Raw genomic sequence first — 17371 nt, 5'->3', positions numbered from 1 at the left:
TCAATTACTGTGAAATGTGTGCATTTCTATCTCCTTAAAAAAAAATCCCTGTAAATGAAAAAGCCCTCAGGCTACTTCATAGGATATTCTTCTCTTCTATGAAGTCTATCAGTAAGTTTTCAGAAGACTGGTTATGTTGCTGGAGACACTGATCTTCATGGTCAAGTAGTGCTTGGAAAGAAAAATGGCAATACCATCATATTTATAACCTGTATGTCATAAAAAACTATTTCCAGATGTTCTTGCTTGCTATTGCAGTGTTTTTTCCTTTCTTTATTCTCTGAGGAGGAAAGCTCATGAAAATTCCTCTGAGTTCAGATGACTGACCTGCTTATTCAGATCTACCATAGCAGAGTTCTTGGTACCAAATACACATTTTTCTTGTAAAGAATGCATTTTCTCCTCCTGCCTCTTTCTTTGTAAACCTCCTAATCTGACGTACCAGGGATACCAAAAGCAAAGCACTTAAAACTTCTTTGAAAACATATATGCTAATGTGCTGCACTCACCATCACGTATGGAAATGGATCACAGATTGCAGAGAAGGGTAACAGCCTCCACACTTCAAAATCTGTGATCAGTGATTGCCACTCACTTTGCCATTTGCTTTGCCCAATCATATAACAAAGCCTTTTGCCCTCCCAGAGGGACATGATGGGTAAGCATGTGATAGTTTTTTAAAAGTACGAACCCATCTGCATGGCAACCAAAATAGACTGGGTTAACACCTGAGAAGCTATTTCTCAAAGTAAATGATTTTGTGTAATTGGGCTGAGCATAACCTGCAGCCTACAGGCAAACTGCAACTATGATTTGCAATACCTCTGACAATTACTATGTCTTTGGAACACTACAGCATTTTATAGCTAGCTAGCTGATACTTTGCACTCCAAAATGCAGTAAGATTCCATTAGCAGGATAAGCCATGTTGGTCAAAACCACTAACCTTAAGGAAGGTGAGATCACGATTATGCTCCACATAGGTAATCTCCAGATTACTCAGTACCACTTCACAGTTGTTGTACATTCTCTGCAGGCTGGTGAAATGGTCTTCCACATGCCCCAGCTGGGTCAACTTGTTATTTGTCCCTTGACAAACTGTGGAAGAAAGAAGAATGCTTCATGAAGGAAACCAAGAACAACTACAGAGAGCTGAACAACTCCAAAACCTGTTGCCCATCTAGTTTTTACAAGAATCACCATAACTGAAGCATCAGCATGATAAAAAGCACAGATGCCTCCACTGTGCGTGAACCTAACAGCAACAGCACTGGGAGCATACAACATTTCCTAGGCAAACAGATGTACCAGCATTATAAACAAGCAAGCCCCAGAAACTCTGCATTCGTCTGCCTAACATTAAAACATCTCTATGTTATTGCAGTACAGAGGAAGGGAGAATAATACGTAAAGAAATTCTATAAAAGAATTCAAAACACCTTTCAGGTAGAAAACTTCAAGCCAACTTGGCTCTTGGGTGGGATCAAAAGAAGGCCCTCGTCTCTCATCTGACATTCATCTCGTAATGTATGTCAGGCCTGATTTCAAGAAATTATGCCTTCACAGAGCCATAAATTTGAGAAACACCAGTTACAAACTGCAGCACCACTGTATGGAGTGACGTAAAGCAAATAACAAATGTAGTTCACAGAGCTGGATACAAATTTCAGAGGGAAGACACCTGTTGAAGATTTACCAAACAACTGATGTTTCCCTAGTAGGAAAAATAACTTAATAATCAATGATAAATACGTATTTATCTACTGCCAAAACCATTCACTGAACACGTTACTTCTCAGTGCAGTCATCACCATTAAGGAGCTATAGTGACAACAAAATACTCTTCATCTGTGTTTGAAACAGGTCATTCACTGATATTCCTGAGTTTTTTCTCATTATACATCTACATAAGCATTACTGTATTTGTGATCACAGTGGTAACTATACATGGGAGCAGCTTAACAGGGACTGTCATTATACCACTTAGGTGAGAATCAAGCGTAGAAAGTGGCCCTATACATATGTGCCACAAATTTCTGTAATGGATGAGAATTTCCTAGGCAGGATTTTCTGCTCCAGTTTCAAAGTTAACAGTTTAAATGTGTTCATGTTTAAAATATGCATTTGAGTTCTTTTGCACATGGGGACCACAGATTATTTGCCAGCAACGCAGGGGAGGTCTTATTCTGTGGCATGATCATGCTTTGAGTGTATAAAGTAAGAAAAATTCTTGCATACTGGTCTGCAGTGCAAAATGTGTTGCTGTTGGGGATGAGAGTGAAGAGGTCTTGCACTGTCTGGAAAAGTCAGAGTCCTACCAGACTTCTGGAATTTTAGGCAATGTTATTGTTCAGCTAAGATAAAAGCAGAGATTAGGGAAGAACACAAAACTCAAGACAGGTTCTATACAGAAGCTGCAGATTTTACACTACAGCTTGAATGGAAAGATGTGTGGAAAGAGCATCCCTCTATGGCCTTGTCTTCCAGGCTCATGCCTACCATCAGCCCTATGCAGCTGTGGAACCAGAGACAATCAGGTCACCAAAATGACACCCAGGGAAATAGCATGCCTGCAGATCTATTCACTTGGGATCAAAGAAGAGCTGGAGCTCTGAAGTTGGCTCAATTGACCCAACAAGCACAGCCTTTTTCACTGCTTTCTAGCTCAGGGCTGATGCAGCAGGCTGAGGGCACTGTTCCTCACATGCTTCTCCCTCACATGGGACCACTTACTGAATCATGCCAAAGAGTTGATCCAAGCCCCTAATAATGCAGAACAACAAATAAGTAAATGGAATGAGGGTTTTTTTAGCTCAAGAAAGCTTGACAGTTTGGGTTGCTGTGGTGTTCCATGTACATGTGTTGAAAACCACTCTCACAAGGAGAGGGAGAGGGCAGGAATACATAGCCAGCTGAAAGACCTTCCCAGCCTGTGAAGTCATAGAAAGAAAACTAGACATAGCAAGCTCTGAAGAGACTTTAGATTAGTCCACCAGGACTTACTGTCTTCCCCTGTCCTATGATAACAGACAACTTGGATGGTTTTCTACCAAATGTGTCTTAAACCATATGCAAAATACATTCCCTCCACCAGGCATATCATGTTCTTTATGCAGTAAACAGAAGATACAGGACAAACACCGTGTGCCCCGGTGGCGCAGTGGTTAAAGACGCCGCCTTGCAACACTGGGGCCCGGAGTTCGAATCCCCCCTGTGGCGCAAGTGGTAGAAGTGCCGCTCTGCTACACAGAGGCTCGAATTCCGGGGGCTGGACTCGATGATCTCTAAGGTCCCTTCCAACCCGCACGAAACTATGAAACTATGAAACACTTGTTAAGATCTGGGGAACAAAGGTAAATAATTTGCTTCTCTTAAGATTTCAACAGTATATGGCCAGCAGCATTCTGACCACCCCACAGCAGCTTTCCTCATAATTTGCATAATTTGCTTGCTCAAATACTTATAGAGCCAAACACTTATTTGCCATGAAGATCTAAGTTCATAAAAAAGTTAACTTAGTTAAAGTAATAACCTACCAAATGAGAACCAGGGCCATAAGTAGTATAAGATGAGCAAGTTGAACAGAAGAACCTAAATCCATGGAATACTGTTACTGAACTTGGGCTAAGGTACAGCATAAAATTTCCCAAATAAAAGCTCTTAAAAGAAAAGAGAATGACTTGCTTACATGTGATAAATTATGCTATTCCTACAATTTCTCTAATCATGAAAACTGTGTTCTAAAAAGATACATGCTATAATTATCTGGATATAATACTGGCATGAACACTGATCTGGACATAGGAAAAAAACAAACAAACAAACAACACAACAAACTGCAGATAAGAATCTTCAGAAATAGGCAATGCAGACTGAGATTGCACATATCAGGTTAAAATAGCAGGTCATTTTGTCTAGCCTATGCAAAATATCTGCACTGGTCACACAAGCAATAGAGGCAGTCTGGCACAGACAGTATAGTACTGGCCTGCCTTAACAGGGTTCAAAGTTCAGCATGCATGTATGAGTGGATGGAGGAATTATATTATGATTTAACCTCTGTTAAGCTTGATCTATTTACCCTCCACAGATTTTGATGCCAGCTACATTTATTATACACTTTAGTTTCAGTGAGTAACAGAGGATATTATCCAGTGTAAGGAGTCTATAGAGGGAATGGATTCTTCCACAGTACTGCTGAATAGTGTGGTAGCGTGCTCCACATAGTAAATCCCCAATGAGGACATTAGACATGGCTCCAGCACATTTTAGATAAAAGTAAGAATTAAGAAAAGGTTGAGAAGTTTTCTGATAGAAATTCAGAGTGAGATTGTTCCCAGGCAGTAGAAAAACTGAGATCCAGATCTGAAAAGTGGGCTGATCTATAAAAAAAGGAAAGTTTTGCTCTGATCTGCTTCGTTACTGTAACAAAAATATAGCCAGCATGGAAATGTTGCTGCAGGACAGCACTGTGGGACACCAGAGAGAAAATTCATTTCTATGGGATGTTATTCTTCACACATGTACTGGACTCCCTCAGTGTCAGTGTAGTGTCAGTGTTGAGTCATTTACAGTATTACCTCAACAGATGGCCTGAAAGTAATGCTTGCTACCTCCTCAATCTCAAACTGAGCTGCAAAGTAGCATTTCTAGGTGATGGAACCTCTGCAACCATTTGATTCTTCATCTTCTGAGACTATTGGGAAGGTCATTGGTTTCTGCTGAGTTTATTGCTGTACAAACAACTAGGGTGAAATGAAAGCATTTCCTAAATTACATTTTACCCATAGGCAATTTTAGGGGAACAGAATGCACCTGTCCCTCTGCAATGCTAAGTGACTATATCCTCCCAAATTCATTCAATCTCAAATTAAATAAGCTGGTCCCTACAGTCATTGCCCCAATATAAGTGAAATGTTTTCATCTTCTCAGAAAATCTCTGATTACTGAAGTGCCAATCTTGTCACACATGTTTGTCTCTAGAGAATGCTTTGAAACCAAATTATCATCAATCCCCAAATCATCAGCTGTTTCTGTTCATGTTTTGCTTGAATTACTCTGACACACACACTGAAATAATAAGGCAATTTCAGAGATACACAAGTCCATTTCCATGCTTCATACATCACTGATAGCTTTACTCTATTTGACATAATAAATGCAATGGTTTTTTCTGCATCTTTTCCAGCCACTAATGATAATGCAAACCAGCAGAAAATAGATTTTTTGCTTAACCTGCTAGAATATTTATAGTAAATCCTTTCTTCTCATTCACTTGCAAGTTCATTTTCTAGTCATTATTTTGGCATTTCTTGGGAGTACCTTGCAGAGCTCTTCAGAGGCCATGGAGAAAAATTACTCTTGGTCTTCTAACATCAGTGATGTCCAATACTAATTCACCTCAACCAGAGTGTGGAGAAGAAAACATTTGAAGTGAACTGAAATATTTGGTAAGAAATACTGATCAACATGCTTATGTATGGGCAATCACTGATAGGAATGGTTTTGTGTTGATATATTTGCCCCTCACAAGAGCTTCCACTGACTTTCACCTGTTAGAACTTGATGATCTTTGAGGTCTCCTTCAACTCAAGCAGTTCTATTGGCCCTTACTATTTAAATGAGGACCCCCTTGTGTATTCAGACAAAAATCTGGACAGGTCTTGTGTGTTAGGCTTTTTTATTAACCAACCCCAAAGCTCTCCCTTACAGCTATTGAACAGCTCCCCAGAGGCCCTCCAGATAGTTGTGGAAACCTGGGATGTGCAGAGCTAGCACTGTTAAATAATTGAGATAACAGCATTTAAGATTACGAGGAAGAACAAGAGCAGACAGCATATTTGTCATGATGAATAACTACTTCTGATAAAATATTTTCTGTAAAGAAAACAGGGATGAAATGTTAAAGACGCGAGGAAGAAAGAGATATTTTGTTATATGTGACTTTATATATAGTAATACTTCACATATTCCTTAACTTTAGAAAAGATGTGATGGAGGACTTCCTGTATTACTGAGTTTTGAATGTATTTTTTCATACTGAGTAAGAAATGGGGGTAGAAAGACTACATGACCCCAAAAGAAAAAGCTGCTGTAACATGCTTTGAAAAGTTACAAAATGGAAAGGAAAGAAAAAGCTAGTGAGATGCTGCTCAGATGCTGGCAGATATGCAACAGCTAAAAAGATCAGCTAATGTCAGCATCACTTGGGCACTGGAAATGCCGCCACAGAAGATAATCATTCTAGCACGCACTCAAATATGGTAATTTGAAAAATCTTGAAAAACAGACATGTGGCTGTTTTGTCCCTACTCAAAAAGAGTGATTTAGAGTAGTGCAGTTACTGAGATTTTAGGCACATTGGGAAAAAGCAATGACAATAGCTCTTAAAAATAGTTAGGTGGAAACTAATTACAAAAGTGACCCAAAACTAGTGCTGCTAGGAACAAGAATATGCTTTAAAAGAAAACTTTTCTAGATGGCCTCTTCTTTCTATTTACTAAAGTAACTTTTCCAGCTAAATCTAATTTAAAGTCTCCCCTGCTCCGGTTAGGAGTGGAGATCTGGCCTTTGGTGGCAAAAGTCACATCCTAAAATTTTAGTCACAGAGGCGGTTTGACAGCTGGATGACCTGATTGCTTGCAAGTGTCTTCATCTGAAAGAATAGGTAATGATATAAAAATCATCTTGTTCCTCAGTAAAGATATCTCCAAAATAAGAGTATTTCTAGCATTTCTAACATATTATTTAGTAAGCCTCTGCACTAGAAGGCTCTCCAGTCCCAGTAAAGCAACTTCCAGCAGCATTGCAAATGCCCATCCTGGCTTCAATCTTTCTCTAAGATGGGTTCCCCACACTGATAAGCTGTGCTGTCCACCTAGTACTCAGCTTGTGTATGGGTTTTGGTTTATTGGAAGTACAATTACTAATGAACTCAATAATGAGCTATTGCTATAATAGCAAGAAACATACGATAACAAGGAAACTTCAAATATATCAACTACTGTGCAAACACATATGCAGAAATGATAATACTTTGTAACTTTTATACACCAATGATTAAATCTCGTACAGAAAGGCACACAGCTCCCCTATTCATCCCTCAGTGCTCTTAGGAGAAACTCAAAGCCACACTTAACATGTTATTTAAAGTCAACTTTGGATGCAAAGTTCCCACACAGAAGTTTCTCTGTGTGAACTTGGCAGAGCATGGTGGTGATCTTACAGCTCCCGACTTAGAGTGGAATAATTGAATGTTTATGCTTGAAGATACAAAATTCTTCAAGTTGAAGCATGTCTTACGCAGCATACTGCATGGCAAAGCAACACCAAGCAGTGCAAAGAGCAATGAAATTTTAGAAACAACTTGAAGGAAATCAAGGGGAAAAGGCAGTGTTGATGGTGCATTTGGTAATGGCAGATGCAAGTATTTCTGGGAGACTGTCCAATAGGAAGTACTGTCTGCACATCAAATCTCACTGTGTTTCTTTATGCTGTATCAAACCCACATACTAACAAAAGTAAGTTCATTCAGTACTGCAAAACAACCCTAGTGTGAATACAAGGAGGAGGCCCTGAGTCCTCCTATTGCTTTCCCCACAGATAAGCCAATCAGGTAGAACAGCTCCTAGCTAATAGCCCTTCTGCTCTTCAGTTTTGCTGCAAATGTTCCAAAATGTCTATGTAAAGACCAGCACCAAGTGGCCAGAAGACCTACAACCCTTTAATCCTGAGTGATATGCATGGCAGGAGTGTGGCATTTCGAGATTTACATCAGGATATACCAGGAAACAAGAAGATGACAACAGATAGACAAGTTTGAGCCTTATCTTCTGAAAAAATGCATTCTTTGTCATTTGTTCTGGCAACATCTACAGAGCAGCAGGATTTTATAGCACAATAAATAGAAAATACACCCATGAAAATGTGAGACCAGTGACTAGTTACATCAGAACTGAATTCTTTAAAACAGTTAAATGAGTTAAAAATGAGTTAAAACTTGGGGAACAAAATTTAAAACATGAAATGGTGCTGAGAACATTTTACCATGCTGGGTTTCTTAAGATACTCTACAATTAAATATGTCCATTTGGACTTTCCAATGAAAAGAAAACAAGTGTTTTTCTTGATTTATGTTAAATTGAGCCTTATGTTGTAACAAATTTTAGTCTTTACATATATAGTTCTGAATCTCTTCAGGCTTTGATTCTGTGTGAGTACTAAAATGTAAACTCAGAAAGGGCAAGAGAAAACTATCACATCTGATTCCAAGTAGAAGTCTAACACTTTGCTACCACATGCAAGTGCAACATATTCTCAATTTTTAACCCACAAATATATGTATATAAATGCATACATGTATAATCTCTAGAGTCTGCAATATATATGGGGCACAAGAGCAACCATGCAGGTTTTATTTGCCACCTTGAGCCATGCATGCTCGCACTCCATGGTAACAACATTCACCCCCATCCACAACCCTTTGGTGGATACCAAAGTCATGGCAAATGCTGCCAGCAGCTACAGTGGATGGTGAATCCAGCCTCTGGGGCTGCATTGCTCAGTCACTACGCAATGCTTGCTCTGAAGCTGATCTGTAGAAAGTAACTCTTTGCAAATTTCAGCCTCACGCTGATTCAAACAGGAAAGCTACAGAAAGAGGGAGTTATGCTCCCAAAATTCCCAGAAGACATCTTGTCCCTTATCAATGTAATCGCTTTCTTGAGTGAGGCTAAAACAAGACAGGACCAAGATAAACAGTATCTGCTGCTTTAAACAGTAAAGGTACTGTTGTTATCTGTACTAACAGAGCAAACAGGCTCTGTCAAATACCTAAGAAAAATAAGTAAAAGCTGATAAATTTAAAAGGTTGTGTTCATGGGAATGAACATTACAGTTAACACTTACATTAAGGTTTCCAGTAGAAATCTGGATATTTGCACATGCTGACAGGTAAGCAAGTTAAAAAACTCCAATAATATTTAAGTTTAAAGGAATAGTTGAAAAGCATATTAAACGTACATATACTCCGGATTGATGTTTGATCCTCATTTAGGCCTTGACTAAAAGTCAATGGAGAGACTCTACTGAAATCAGTTGGATCTGAGTCAAGCTCTTATTTCATTTCATTTAGCTGTGTGAAATTCAATAAATGAGGTAAACGGACACAGCACTCTTTTTTTCTGGAAGAAGGAGAGCTAAAACTATGTTTTGAAAGCACCACTAAACAGGCACAAAGTGTTTTAACAGCACTTGGGTAAGTTTTGAAGACAGAGATCAATTTATCTTCAACAGTCTAGGAAGGAAAAACATCCAGTTTGGTCATTGCTACTATAAATGTTGCAAGTTACAGCAAGTGAGCTGCTTTTAGAGTTAGCCTTATTTAGCAATACAGAATCTCAGCTGCATTTAATGCCAGATTTCAGTTCTGTGCAGAAATGTAAACAAGTTTGAACACTGTAAAATGTACTTGAAATACACAGTACAATACATTACAGGCTGTTCACACTCTAAAAAAATTCCCGCTCCTTCTCTTGATTTGAACAGTGAACCTCTGCCCTGCAAACTGAGCTCAGAGCCAGCCCTCCTTGTGCTCCTTCACCCTTTTTCAGCAAATAAACTCTTCAGTGGCTCAGTGCTGATCTCAGAAACTCTGCAGTCTGAAATGCATAAATATAACGCTCTATTAGATAAACCTTTGCTAATGCTCTCAGAGTTGTACGTTCATAATGCACAACTGCCAAGGTCACAGAAGATGAGATGATGGAGTTAATCTTTTGTTTGAATGCTTTATAGAACAGGGCACAGACACAATTTTATTTCTCTCTGACTTTGCCAAGACAGCATTCACACTTCCATGTGCTTCTTGTACTCTTTCACTGTAAAGGAAACATCTTGGCTTCTACATGAAGTATTCTAAGGCCCACGTCTGCAATGGGCTGTACAAAGGCCTATCAAACAACTGATAATGTAGAATTTTGAGGATGCCTTACTTTTCTTTTGTCTCTGAAAACACTAATGGAAGAAACATTAACAAATGGATGAAATAAATTATCTTCTTTTCCAAAAAGAATTAAAAGAATTAAAGGCATTATCCTGTAACACTTTTCTATAGATGAAATTATTAATTCATCATGAGGATGAATGCAGCTGCTAAATTTGATTCTGCAGCTCCTCTGCCCTCACAGTCTGAGGAACAATACTGATTTTGTGCTTCCCTGGATCAGCTCCACACAGCCAGGTAGGCAAAAATCCATGCACCTTTCTCAAACATGAAAAAGCTACATGCAACTACTATAATGCAGTTAACTTTTTTTTTTTTTTTTTAAGAAGCAAAACAAAACAATATCATGCAGACATAAATCCCCATGGACAAGAAGTTGTCAGAAAGAAGCTGCCATGTCAGTTAAATGAAAAGGGAATAAATGCTCCTCTTGCATGGAAAGAGACTACATTAGCTACAATGTAAGTTACAATACTGAATGCAAAAATTTTATCAGTTAGTTGTACTATGCTTATCTTTGCCAAAGATGTCTTGAGGGGAAAAAAAACAAGCTTTTTACTAGTGCAGCAAAACACATGTAGAGACATGAAAACTTGCTGTAAGCCTGATCAAATTGACTTCCATTCCCATCTGCACTCCTGCCACATTTGCTTTGAAAAAGATTGCAGCAGGTATTTGTATGGATGGAACTTCCTGAAACCCACGGACTTTGGTGTTTTGTTTTTTTTTCTAGATTATCCAGATAAAAAGGAGGGGAGCTCCTGTGTGGGGGGTGGTACTTTCCTGTAGTGTGGATTCTGCTCCAGCAGTGTTGTGGATGGATGTACTCACCACCTCCTTGCCCCCCGTACTTTTTTTTCTGGGAACCATCTTCAGCAGAACAACTCAAATCACATGTTAGCATGTTTCTGGCACACCATGGGGAGGTAATATATTTTTCTTCAGCCTAACTTTTGTGTGACAGTTCAATGAAAGAATTATTGGAGTAGCAAAAACAAGGGGGAAAAAAGAAAGTAAAGTCAAGGTGATGCATTTTTTTGAGATCCACTGCTTGAAGTATTTGCAGGCTTGGCTCTTTGAGCATCCAAGGACTGAGTGATAAAAACATCAGAAAAAAAAAAGCAAAAAAAAAACCTATGCAAGGCATGCATTTATGAATGATTGCAGAAAAAAAGAAATCACACATATTTTTCCACAACATGATGGTAACTCCTAAAGTATCTATTTTTGGCCACTACATCCATAGAAAGTTTCCAAAATTGCAAAAGGGTCACCTTTTGAGCAAACAGACATGTCACGTGGCCAACACTCCAACACAACTGGAGAGCTACTCCCCACATTAAGTAACTTCTGATTGGCCTCACTAAAACCAGAGCCTCTCTATCTTGGATAAATGACATCTAGCAAGGGTTTACAGCCATAGGTTTTCTTGGCTGCCTCTTATGCTTTTGCCAGTCTTCTATCAGCATCTATTACTTCATGGGAGAACCGAATAACCTCACTGCATGCCACAAGATTCTACTAGCTCCAGGAACAGAGTAGCTTTATCCTTTGGGGATGCAGATGGGACCCCCAGTACACTCCAGGAACAGAAAAAAAGTGTGTTTTACAATCAGTGAACAGATTTCGAAGTTATTTAAGTGAGTGGGATGAAAGCAGGGAGGAGGGAGCTGCAAGCGAAGAGGTGGAAACAGGGAAACATAAGGACTGGAAACAGAGCAGGGGCTTCAGAGGTCACCTCCCACCCTATAGCCTGCTCCAGCTCAGGTTCAGCCTAATTAAACCTGGAACTCCTCTGCAGTAGTGAGGAGTGTCTGTATCATCTGTGACCTACATGAGCGTGAGAGGCAAATCAGGTCTGGTTCCCACTCATGTCAGCTTCTACAGAAAGCTGGAAAGAAACGGTACTCTCATTGAAATCAGTCAGAATTGTCTCACAACAATTCAATACATATGTGCTTCTTGTCCAAATACCCCCAGTTTAGTTTTCTTTCTCAAGAAGTTCTCCTCATGAGAAATACTTTCTCACTTGCCCTGGTATCCACCCCTAAACAGACTTGGAAACAAATACCCATCTTGAACAAATCAAGCTACTTCTCCCACAGACTGGGTAATAATGTATTTTGTAATGCTCAATGTGAGAACATGGTGATACACTGACCATTCTCCTCCCACCTTCACCCCCCCAAAAAAAACCAACAAAAAAACAAATAAACAAATAAATAAATAAATAAACATACCAAAATAAGAAATGAAAGTTTGCATTACAAAACATGAATGACAAAGCATTTTATGCCTTTACAGAAGGATCTTCTGAAGTAATGAAAGCACAAAATTTTCCCAAATACTTAGTTGCTGCATAAGGGCACCTTTCAAGTCCATTTCACTTCAGAATGATTTCACTTAGTTTCACAAGACTGCAATACTTTGAAGGACACTATTAAACAAAATGGAATGAGTTAATAAAAAAACAGTGATAAAAGATAAAAAAAAAAAAAAAAGACGGGCTTAGCATGGACATAAAACAGCTGCTGGTAGATATATTACATTCTCACTCAGCTTAAAATCTTCCAAAAGGTTCCTGTACGGTACTTCAGAAAACCCATAGGAAAATCTTACTTGTGATTTGAGTACATTTCGCAGCTGTGGGAAACACCTCTGCTTTTAGTACATTTATTTTTACAAGGCTGTCTCTGATAGAAAGATTTTGTATTTTAGCTTTTGGATTTCAAAATGAAAGTTACTGAGTACTTTCAGAACTTTGCCAGAATTATTTTCCACTAAAGGCTCAAAGTAGTCTGTGGAAAGTTTCTGCTACATTCTGTTGGAGTCTCCCAATAAATGTCAGTGCATTTTATCCCAGGGCATATTCCATGCTACACACACGCTACTAATACAACCCAGTAAAGAGAATATGGGTTGAACAGTAAATCCAGTGTGATTCTAGGATATTGTTTTTTCTTCCATATGTTGAAGCTGACAGCAGCAGGGGAGTCCCACATCCGACGTGACTGTATTTCACATTATGTGACTGAAGCAAAATATGCTGGAACACAGTAAAATTCCTGTTTTCTGGAATGCGAGGACCAAGATGGTTTTCTTGGGAGGAAGCAGTCTTAGCCAGACCTGTGGGAATGCTCATCATCAGCAACTACATCTTATCTATCTGCTCCTTTTAGCACACTTAATTGTACATGTCCTTAAGCATGCAAAATTGCCTGCTCTTCTTGTTTTCTGTTTAATTACATTGCCTCAAAATCTGGCTTCCCATCAGCAATGGGAATACAATATCTTACACTTCAAGAACAAAAACTCACATGGTGGAAAATCTGCACTGACCTAGATCAGTGACCATGGCAAAGATGACATTGCTGAAAGCTGTGACAGCAATACTGATGCTTTCAAAAATTTGGCCTTAATGCCTGACTTCTTTACTTTCACTTTCAAGCTTCTTTTTGGACCCAAACTTGTCTCTAAATAATTGCATCCTGTAACACAGAACAGGAAGGCCATGTCTTCATGGAAAGAAATTCACTATAATAATTAGGTGAAAACTTAAGAGGATTTCATTATCAACAGATAAATATGTGTATGTCTCAGAGCACTGGAATTTTTTTTCTTGTACTTTAGTAGAGGAATGCTTTTCATAGTATCATAGTATCATAGTCTGGTGCGGGTTAGAAGGGACCTTAGAGATCATCGAGTCCAACCCCCCGGGATTCAAGCCCCTGTGTAGCAGAGCGGCACTTCTACCCCTTGCGCCACAGGGGGGATTCGAAACCAGGGCCTCCGGTGTTGCAGCGCGGCATTCCTACCACTGCGCTACCGGGGCACACGAGTCTCTTTTTTTTTTCTTAAGTCTCTGTGGTTATTATTGCAAAAGTGTGTCATCATCTCATGCTTTCCAAGCCACCACCTAAAGTGCTTCCTCACTACTTACTGTACGAACCAGTGACTTTTCAACCTGCACTCTGCATCTCCCTGGGAGTCTCCAGACTATTTTTGCACCCATGAAAGATAAATTAGGAAAGTAGGCTCACATTCACTGGGCAGAGGTCTGTGCCTTGCTGCCCTCAGAAATAATATAGGTGCCTGCATACTGAACAAGACTGTAAACCACTGGGATACACAACGCCACTCCAAATGTGCTGTGTTCTTTAAAGCAGCTCCTTCTATTCCACACCTCAGAGAACATATAAACACATATACATATATCTTATTATATACAGTGTATACTGAATCGGCTTCCTGAAGTATATACGAGTCTCCTGGAAGTACTTAAAAGGACAACTAAGCTTGTAATTCTTGGATTTGGCGTATAAGATTAAATTGCCATCTCACAGACAAAAAGAATGCATGTACCTAGTTATGATGAAAAGTAGAAGGCTGAAATTGGGCAATAAGGAGAAAGTCAGCTCTGCTTCATCCAAGTATTACAAGCCCCCGGTGTCTCTGCTCACTGACCCCAACAGCACTCTCAGTGAGCCTAGGAACTGCAGCTACGACTGTGTGCTCCTGTGGATCATGGGTAGCCAGACAGAAAGCATGTTTTTCTGTCAAAATGTGTTATTTGGTGCTTTATTTTTGCTAAATGCTCTTTAGCATATTTTACTACATCTCCTGTTCAGCAAACATGCTGTAAGGGAAATGGTTGATCACAACCTGAACCTCTGATTAACCACCTGAGGCAAGTGATGAGTCAGCTGCGGGAGCACAGGTGAAGGTAATTCAGCTGTGCTCCCGGAAGGGGTGGAGCTCTCAGATCCCATTTAAGGGCTGACCACCACTAAGGTAGCATCTCTTTCTGCAGATTACTCTTTTGTGGAGTTTTTGTGGTGTGCCTTGACATCTGCAAGCACCTATCATGGAGGCTTTGGAGATAGCGAGTCCTTTTCCTTAGTTACCCCCTGGCTATTTATTCTGCACATATCTGTACTATTCCAACTGTACATTATACTTGTATTATGTCAACCTTACAATACTAGTATTGTTTTCACTGTGCACATACACGAAGAGACTACAGAGGACAGGAAGCTCTTTAGTTTGCAACACTGGAAATCAGGAATAGGTGAGAAGACTTTTTATATTCTTTTGTTTTAGGATACTTTCGTTATATTTGAATTATTAGTTCTAATTCTAATTGTATTATAGTGTGTTGTCTTGCATTCCGGTATCTTATTTAGTTTGTTTCTCCTCAGATCATTGCTGCTGGTCTATTTTAGGCCCATCTCTCTATCCTTCTCCCTTATCACTTTCTCAGGCACAGGTCTGCTGTTCTCTCTGCCCCATTAGTCATGAAACTGGGCCAAACCAGCCTGTAAACTGTTGATGCTCGTGTGGCAGGTGATCCAAAGAAACAGCAAGCAGGATAGCAGTGCTCCATGTTTCCCACAGACTCTCAGGTGCTAATGCACAGTTTCTCAAACAAGCAGAGCTCCTAGTCATGAATGTGTTTACAAGACTACCCACAGAGTCACTGCCATTTCTTACTTTTATTTCCAGTGAATGCATGTCATCAGCACTAATCTATACAGAGCAATTAAAGTCCCAGATCAAATACATAAAAATGAAAATCTTGATGCTGAAGGTACAGTGTACAAGAAAGTGCTCTGGAACAGTTTCATACAAAATAATGGTGCTGTCTTGATTAGGAAGAAATAAAAGGGATTTTTTATTTTTTATAAAGAAAAGCACGTGATTTTCTTTAGATCTGTTGTGTGATATTTACTACCAAACACATCCTGCAAATATAGCTCAGACCAATACAGACAACTTAACAGCCTGGGAATCTCTTGCTCAAGAGGGCTAAAATGTCAAAAGGCAAGTTTTAAAAGTAAAGTATTACCTTTACCTTTTCCTCTCCTTTGATACACTTTCTGAAGCTATGGTCTCAAAGGCAAGAGTTCTACTGCTGAGTTACTTCTTTCAGTCCTAAAGCATATGAGGACCTCATTTCATTGTGTAAACATTTAGAATTATGATTGCTTGATGGCAAATTAAATTATTTGCTTTTTTAACAAAGTATTCTGAACTATAATAGGAGTTTAACCCAAGTACGCTGCACCTGGAAGTATTGGGAAAGCTAGAGATGGTGCTTATCTCATATTAAGAAATGTGAAAATCCACCAAGAATTATTTTCACCTAGATTCTGGCCTAGCTATGTACCTTTCATTGTTCATCCAAATGTCCTGTGTGTCTCAACTACCATGTTTGTCATTTCACAATAGTAAAATTTAAATTTATTTTGTGCTTAATCAGTGCAATTTTCTGATGTCTATACCATTTACAGAGAAATAGGGAAGGCTGGTCTTATAAATCTAAGTTGATCTTAAAGGGCATATATATTTTTAAAAAGCAATTCAGACGGTCATATCTGCCACTAAGGTTCTCTGCATCGTATCTAATAAATCAACTTTTTGTAATATATCAGAAAACACTCAGTACTGCCTTCTGTACACCTTGTTTGTAAAGTTCTGTTTACTTACCTGTCACTGTCTGGCTAACTATTAACCACAATTAACCTAATATGTTTTCTTCTTTGCAAACAATCCAAATATTTACAAGAAAAATAAAGCTTATTCAGTAAGCCAAATGCAAATGTTGTCTCAAGTACAGGCTGAGAGGTTGGGGAGAGAGGGTAACAAGGCTCTCTTTCCACATGCATCAGTTTTTTAATTATTTCTGGTTGTAAATTAGAGGAAGGTAAGTGGAACAGCCAAATAATAATTATATGATAGTTATTGGCTGTCTTACAAGTACTATTTGTATAGTTGTTTGTAATCAATGTATTTCAGAGAGAAAAAAGCTATTTTCAACAGTGGCTGATGGAAAAACTTAAAAATTAACCTAGATACTAGTAAGCAGTTTTTTTTTCATTCTGAAGTCCTCTTCCATTTCATGCAGTAAGTAACAAAATACCTCTGGTAGCACAATGGATGCCACCTCCATCAGTGACTTCTGTATTTTTTTACTAACCTCTTGTTGGTAGTCCTCCATGCCCAGAGGAGCACAGCCATCTGTGCTGGCTCTAACACAGATTATGGCTTCTGTCTCTTTCATGGTGTTCCTGAGGCAGACCCACAGAATTAAGCCTGCTCTGATACATGTTTAATACCCTCATCTCCTGCTACCTAAATATCACCAGGAATAAAAGTAGGCATAACTAGCTTCCGTACTAATGGTGTCAAAGTTATACCAGGCTACTGCTAAAATAAAAAATGTAAAAGAGACTTTAAGTCAATACTGTAAATGCAGAGATTGGTCTTATATCTTAGTCAAGGAGTGGAGGTGTTTCAGCAGATACTACCTCTAAGTGGAGAGTGCAATTTCCAACAAAATGTTTCACTTTTCCAGATGATGCTCCCCTA

At 39.1% G+C, this 17371-nt stretch overlaps 1 protein-coding gene across 2 annotated transcripts in view; it reads right to left on the bottom strand.

Moving 5' to 3' along the window:
• The window catches only part of EGFR (epidermal growth factor receptor), a 159217-nt gene that overhangs the window by 47255 nt on the left and 94591 nt on the right, over positions 1–17371 (bottom strand). For both annotated transcript variants that reach the window (XM_015854890.3, XM_015854891.3), the window contains exon 2: positions 947–1098. In XM_015854890.3, the coding sequence (XP_015710376.2) occupies positions 947–1098 (152 nt within the window). The remainder of the gene's footprint in view (positions 1–946; positions 1099–17371) is intronic.

Source organism: Coturnix japonica, chromosome 2 (assembly GCF_054131305.1).
Source record: "Coturnix japonica strain WE chromosome 2, WE-NBRP24, whole genome shotgun sequence".
Classification (NCBI taxonomy): Eukaryota; Metazoa; Chordata; class Aves; order Galliformes; family Phasianidae; genus Coturnix; species Coturnix japonica.
The sequence above is the reverse complement of the archived record's forward strand: the minus strand, read 5'-3'. Positions and strand labels throughout refer to the sequence as shown.